The sequence below is a fragment of the Quercus lobata genome, chromosome 11 (genome assembly GCF_001633185.2).
Source record: "Quercus lobata isolate SW786 chromosome 11, ValleyOak3.0 Primary Assembly, whole genome shotgun sequence".
Taxonomy (NCBI): Eukaryota; Viridiplantae; Streptophyta; class Magnoliopsida; order Fagales; family Fagaceae; genus Quercus; species Quercus lobata.
The window spans coordinates 10,439,416-10,445,283 of NC_044914.1; the positions used below are offsets into that span (position 1 = coordinate 10,439,416).

Sequence of the window (5,868 nt, forward strand, 5' to 3'; positions counted from 1 at the left end):
AACAGTATTGTTTCTAATGTATAAATTTTGTAGTTATCCACCCACACACAAAAATGCTGAAATCAATTAAAATCAACTTTCAAAAAAAATTTTAAAAAAATAAAATAAATAAGAGGACATGCCTATAAAATATATACATCCATAAATCACATTATAAAATACCCATGAATTTAGATGATGAAGCAACAAAAACCATGAATACATTCAAAACACCACATCGACACCATCAATGGAAACCAAAACCCTGTTGGTCAAAATTACAACTCAATATTAGGCTGGCAAGTTGTTTACTACGGCTGTGCAGACATAGTCGTTAGAATCCATGTTCAAGACCATTATACTGAATTCGTCAACCATAATAGCCACCTCTCCATCTCCTTTCTTTTGAATCAAAAGGACTTTGTCATTAGTTAAGAAACCCAAGAAATCAACACTTAATCAACCATTCCTCAAATTTTCATATAGAATACCAATATCATCAATAAGAATTCATGATTCAGGCTGCAATTTAAATCTAAGTTGGTCTGCTGATTCAAATAAGAATTTATGACCCACATACTGCAACAAAAATTTAAGTTTTGCTTCTTGCTTCACAATTCTACTCAACTAAACACACCCATATAGCCTTGAACACATCAAATGCCAACTGTCCACTGCCTTTTCCTTTAATTGATCGTGGATGGTGCATCTGGCCTTTTCTGATCTAGCTTAAGGAATGGATCCTGCAATTTGAAATATGTGAAATAAACGTAATACTGATTACAATCCCCAAATCAAATTCAACAAAATTAGGCACGGCCTAGAATGCTTAACAAGACAGAAAACAAAATAATCAGTTTGATGAACTTCGCAAATTGCCAGATATCAATTCCAGCTTATGACCCATCAAAATGATTTACTCATAATGAAAAATTATAGTTATTGGTGGGTTTTCTTTGTTTTCAATTTGATCAGGTTTTTTCAGTTAGGCTAAACACCTGAAAATAAGAAACATTTTTTGGAAAAACGTTTTAGGTCGAAATATCCACAGCACAATATGTATCCATAAAATTTATGTAATGTAAGAGCAGTGACACTAACACTATGGATTCCAAACCAGGTCTAACTCATATTTATAAAAAAAAAAAAAAAAAAAAAAAAAAAAAAAAAAAAAAACCTTTGAACTCACTGATAATGCAGATGTAGAATATATGTACAGAAGAAAACTTACATCCAAGGGAGAAAATTCCCACTTGTTCGTGAGTAATATGCCTCTGCCCAACTTTCTTCTAACATCTGCTACAAAATCCTCTGGCATTTTCGTTAAAATCAATTCCTTCAAGGAAGCCAGCTTCTCTAATCCATCTGAATTTTTCAGTTTTTTGCAACCTCTAATTTCTAATTCTACAAGATTGGGCATGGCACCTTCCTCAACCTTCCACTCCTCTAGTTTCTCTAGCATCCACATTTTCATGACACGAAGTTTAGGAAAGTGCCTGGCAAGACAATTCATTTTCGACCCTAAATAAGAGCGAGCAAAAAGCCTGAGAACATTCAGCTGAGGCAGCAGCTTCCCTAGCACTGGCATTGGATCATCTTTTAGTTCTGACGTAGACAATGTAAGAGTTCTGAGGTTTCGTGGAAGGTTATCTATGGCATCATTTATCACTCCAAACAAATATAAGTTTGAGAGAGACTGATGTCCCTTCATAGGCTCCAACACAAGGACAACAGGTTGGCCAAATGGGTCTCTTGATTTCAACCTTAAGCTTCGGAGGTTGGCAATTTGTGAGATACACTTGGCTGTTTGCTCTGCTGATTTTGAATGGCATGTCAGTCCCAATTTCCTAACGTTAGTGAACATTTTCAGACCACTTATCATGGGGCTGTTAGCACCAATATATAGCTCCGTTAGTATCTGTAGGTTGGGTGATGACTCTTTTGGTGGTTTCTGAATGGACATCTCGTTAATATAGAGATGTCGAAGCTTCTTCGCCTTCCAAATGGAACTTGGCAAAGTAATTATATTAGTATATTTCAAATCTAAAGTTTCTAGACATGGTAGATCCCCAATTGATGCTGGACATGAGTCAAGACCAGTCCATCGTAAGCCTATGTACCTTAAATTCTGCAACTTACTGAGTTTTGCAGGTAGCAAAGGTTTGTAGACACCCTCTAGATCAAGCACCTTGAACAGAACATAACCAGATCTATTGATCATTGTTTTAAGAAACGTACCAATTCCACTGTTGGATGCATCTCGCTTCTGGGAGTTGAAAGAAACATAGGAACATAGCTGTCGGATGTGACCTTTTGAAGTAGAAGACTCCACACCAAATTGATCTGCAAGCCTTGGAACGTAAAACTCAGGTGAATCTGTAAATGTACAAGCTGACTTGCAATGGTGGACGTGAAGAAATCCTATATCCTTAGCTTTTAGCACGAAATCATCATAGAGAAAACTTGGCATACGACACATTTTGGGGCTTCCATCTGACTTCCATCTTGCTATTTCAATCATGTTTCTACACACTAACTCTTCAAAACATATCTTGGCCTCATCTTCAGGGACAATCTCATCAGGTAAGAAATGAAAAAATCCCTCCGCAAGCCACAATTGCAACAACCTCCGTATTGGGATCTCATAGGCTTTAGGAAACAGAGACAAATAAAGGAAGCAAGGCTTTAAAACAGATGGTAATTGGTTATAGCTAAAATCAACCATGTTTGAGAGAGGTGATTGATTTTTATTTTGTTGTGCAAGTGCAAGATCAATTGTTCTTGACCAATTCTTAAATTCTATAGCTGACAAAACCCCTCCCAGCAGCACAATTGCTAGGGGCAAACCATGGCATACTCTTAGGATGTCCACCTTGACGTCGTTTAATTCGGTATTATATTCTTGTCTTCCAACCTTCGTCAAGAACAATGACCAACTCTTCTCGTCAATTAATGAGCTTAATTTGAGGGGAGAACTCCACGGATCAACTTGGATTGCTACATTTAAGTCACGAGTAGTGAGAATGACTCTGCTTCCATTCACCGCATCTGCTAAGGGACCGACAAGCTTGAGCCAAACATCAACAGTTTGGACATCATCCAAGACCATTAAAAACCTATGCTCCATCAAAAATTTGAAAAGCATATCAGATAGTTCTTTCAAGCTCATAAGATCCAAGTCCTTTAATACAATTCCTGGAAGCTGTTTTAGTATGATGAGCAAGAGATCCCTATATTCAAGATCTCTGGAAACATGGATCCAAGCTCGCCACGGGAATTGCTGCCGAATATCAAGTCTATTATAAACATTCCTTGCTAAAGCAGTCTTGCCAATTGCTTCTTCGCCCACGACTGAAATCACACGTAGACTTTCATCATTGTGATTGATCAGTCGAGATACAAGCTCCTTCACCGAATCTTCTCGTCCAACGATAAGTACATCCAAATCCTGATCAATTAATGGCCATATTTCGAGCGGAGAACTCTGAGGATCAACTTGAAATGCCACTTTTAAGTTTCGAGTAGTAAGAATAACTCTGCTTCCATTGACAGCATCGGCTAAAAGACGGACAAGCTTGAGCGAAACATCAACAGTTTGGACATCATCCAAAACTATGAGAAACTTATGCTCCATTGAAAACTGTAAAAGCGTATCAGACAGTTCTTTCTCACTCATAGTTTCTACTGAGTTACTCGATACACATCTAGGAAGCTGTTTTAGTATAGTGACCAAGAAATCCTTATATTCAAGATCTCCGGAAACAACAAGCCAGGCTCGCCACTCAAAATGCTTCTGAATATCTAGTCTATCATAAACATCCTTTGCCAAATTTGTCTTTCCAAGTGTTTCTTTGCTAACTAGTGAAATGACACGAAGACTTACCTCATCGTCGTTGATCAGTCGAGCTACAAGCTCCTTTTTGACGTCGACAAGGTGGTGGTGGTGGCGGCAGAGTTGTCCTTCATGTATTTCAGAAATAGAATCAGCCTTGCCTCCCAGAGCCAGAGGCTGGCCTTGCGTCTTTCCAACTTCTGTGGAGACAGCTCTCACGCCCTGCACCAACTTCTTCATTTTGTAGCTGAACTGTAGCTGACTCCATGGTGAAAATGGCAATTTAATGAAACCCTTTTGTCTCCTTTGTAGGATGAAACTTTCGGTGAAGTGCTCTGCAGAATAAATAGTGCGCAGAAGCGAGGCCTCCATTGAAGTACTGTTACTGGTATTCTCATGATTTGGCTTCGCAGCTTTGAGGAAGCACAAAATCTTTTCTAGTTCGTTGGCAGCAGTAACCACACGATTTCTCAGTCCTGGCAAGATAAATCTTTCCTCGTCAAGCAGCTTCTGTAATTTCCTCAGTAAAATTGAAACGGATACTTCAGTCGCCATAATTTCTTTCAATCTCCGATCCTTTCTCACAAGTCACAAGTCACAATTTTGGGTTGGTGGGAAGAAGACTACAGTTGACCGAATGGATGACTTAGATGGAATTATGACAGGGTAACCGAAGATCAATTGTGGATCACCAAAGATGTTACTATTTTAAAAGTTGTTTACAGACTTTACGTGCTCCGTAAGCTCGCATACTAGGGGTCAATTTAAATACGGCTTATTGGTAAAAATTGAAAACTAAAAATGAAAAATATTATAGTAAAATAATTTTTAAATGTGTGAATAGTACCATAGGACCTAGTTTTAATGAAAATTTTGCTGAAAAGAGTATTTGTAGGTCCCGTTGCATGGATCCACTGACAAAGACGCAACTGTGCTGAAAAACGTTTTTAGCGCAATCCAAATTAACACTAGCTGTAAAGATAAATGTAGAATAATGATTGAATTTTGGGTAAAATATCATTTTGAACTTCTTTTTATCCCTAAACTCTCAAAAGTTTATTTTTTTGTCCCTAAGGCCTGCTTGGTAATAGTTTTTAAGTATCGTTATTCAAAATAATATAAAAGTTGTGGTTTAAAAAGTGTTGTAAAAATATGTGTTTAAGAGTCTATTTGATAGTAGATTTCAAGTATTGTCGTTTAAAATGATGTAAAAATTATGGTTTAAAAAGTGTTGTGAAAACATGTGTTTAAAGTATTCACAATGCAAAAAATGTGTTTGGTTCCATGTTTCTGTTGGGAAATTTAGACCTCAGTTGATAGAATTAACAAGTTTTAAACCCAAGTTGTTAATAAGATTTATTATGAATAAAACTTGTTAAAACAAACAAACATCAATATTATGTCAAAATCATGCAGCAGAAAAATAAATAAGATAAGATATGATGACCTAGGAAAACCAACGAAACAAACTAGTTTCACAGTAAAAAACTTGGAGGGAAACCTTTCCGAAAAGCAATCCACTATAGTAAAAAGAAGTTTCAGATCTAGTACAAAACCTTTGTCCCTAGACTCTTCAATCCCCGCAGATGAACTCATAGCAGAAATCTTCTACTGCTGCAGAACCTCTGAACTCTTCAATATATGAACGCCACCCTTTTGATGCATGAATCTCAGTACATGACTAACCAATTGCGCGGATCCCGGTACGCGACTTCAATCACCAACTAGAAGAATATTGTTGGCTGCAAAGTTCTTTACTTCATCAACAATGAAGATTAAGAAGCATTTGGTTACAAAACCCTAAGGCGCAAAAGACGCAGTAGCTTCTTTAAGAGAGAATAAGGCATTGGTCACCTTTTGCATATGTTCACGTTGTATTCTCTTATGTGACGGCCTCTAAAATAAGCCTTGTATAGGTCTAGGGTTGTGAGAAAAGAAACCCTAGTTGTATTAGGACTCTGTTTTATTTTTAATATTTTTCTTTAATTAGTTAGATTTGGATATTATTATTGAGAATATTTTTAGGAGATTTTGTAGGCTTGGTAAAGGGGGAGGAG

The 5,868-nt window shown here is 37.1% G+C and overlaps 1 protein-coding gene across 1 annotated transcript; it reads right to left on the reverse strand.

Moving 5' to 3' along the window:
• Positions 1 to 480: 480 nt before the first annotated feature.
• On the reverse strand, positions 481 to 4,455 carry LOC115967591 (disease resistance protein RPP13-like). Its single transcript, XM_031086714.1, has 2 exons — positions 1,211 to 4,455; positions 481 to 722 (listed from the first exon to the last, which is right to left on the reverse strand). The coding sequence occupies exons 1-2, from the start codon at positions 4,364 to 4,366 to the stop codon at positions 666 to 668; spliced, it is 3,213 nt and encodes a 1,070-aa protein (XP_030942574.1). The 5' UTR covers positions 4,367 to 4,455; the 3' UTR covers positions 481 to 665.
• Between the last annotated feature and the right edge of the window lie 1,413 nt (positions 4,456 to 5,868).

Coding starts and splice junctions, on each gene's coding strand:
- LOC115967591 (XM_031086714.1), bottom strand. CDS start 4,366: ATGGCGACTGAAGTATCCGTTTCAATTTTACTGAGGAAATTACAGAAG. Junction 723..1,210: donor GGGAATTTTCTCCCTTGGAT/GTAAGTTTTCTT, acceptor TTCAAATTGCAG/GATCCATTCCTTAAGCTAGA.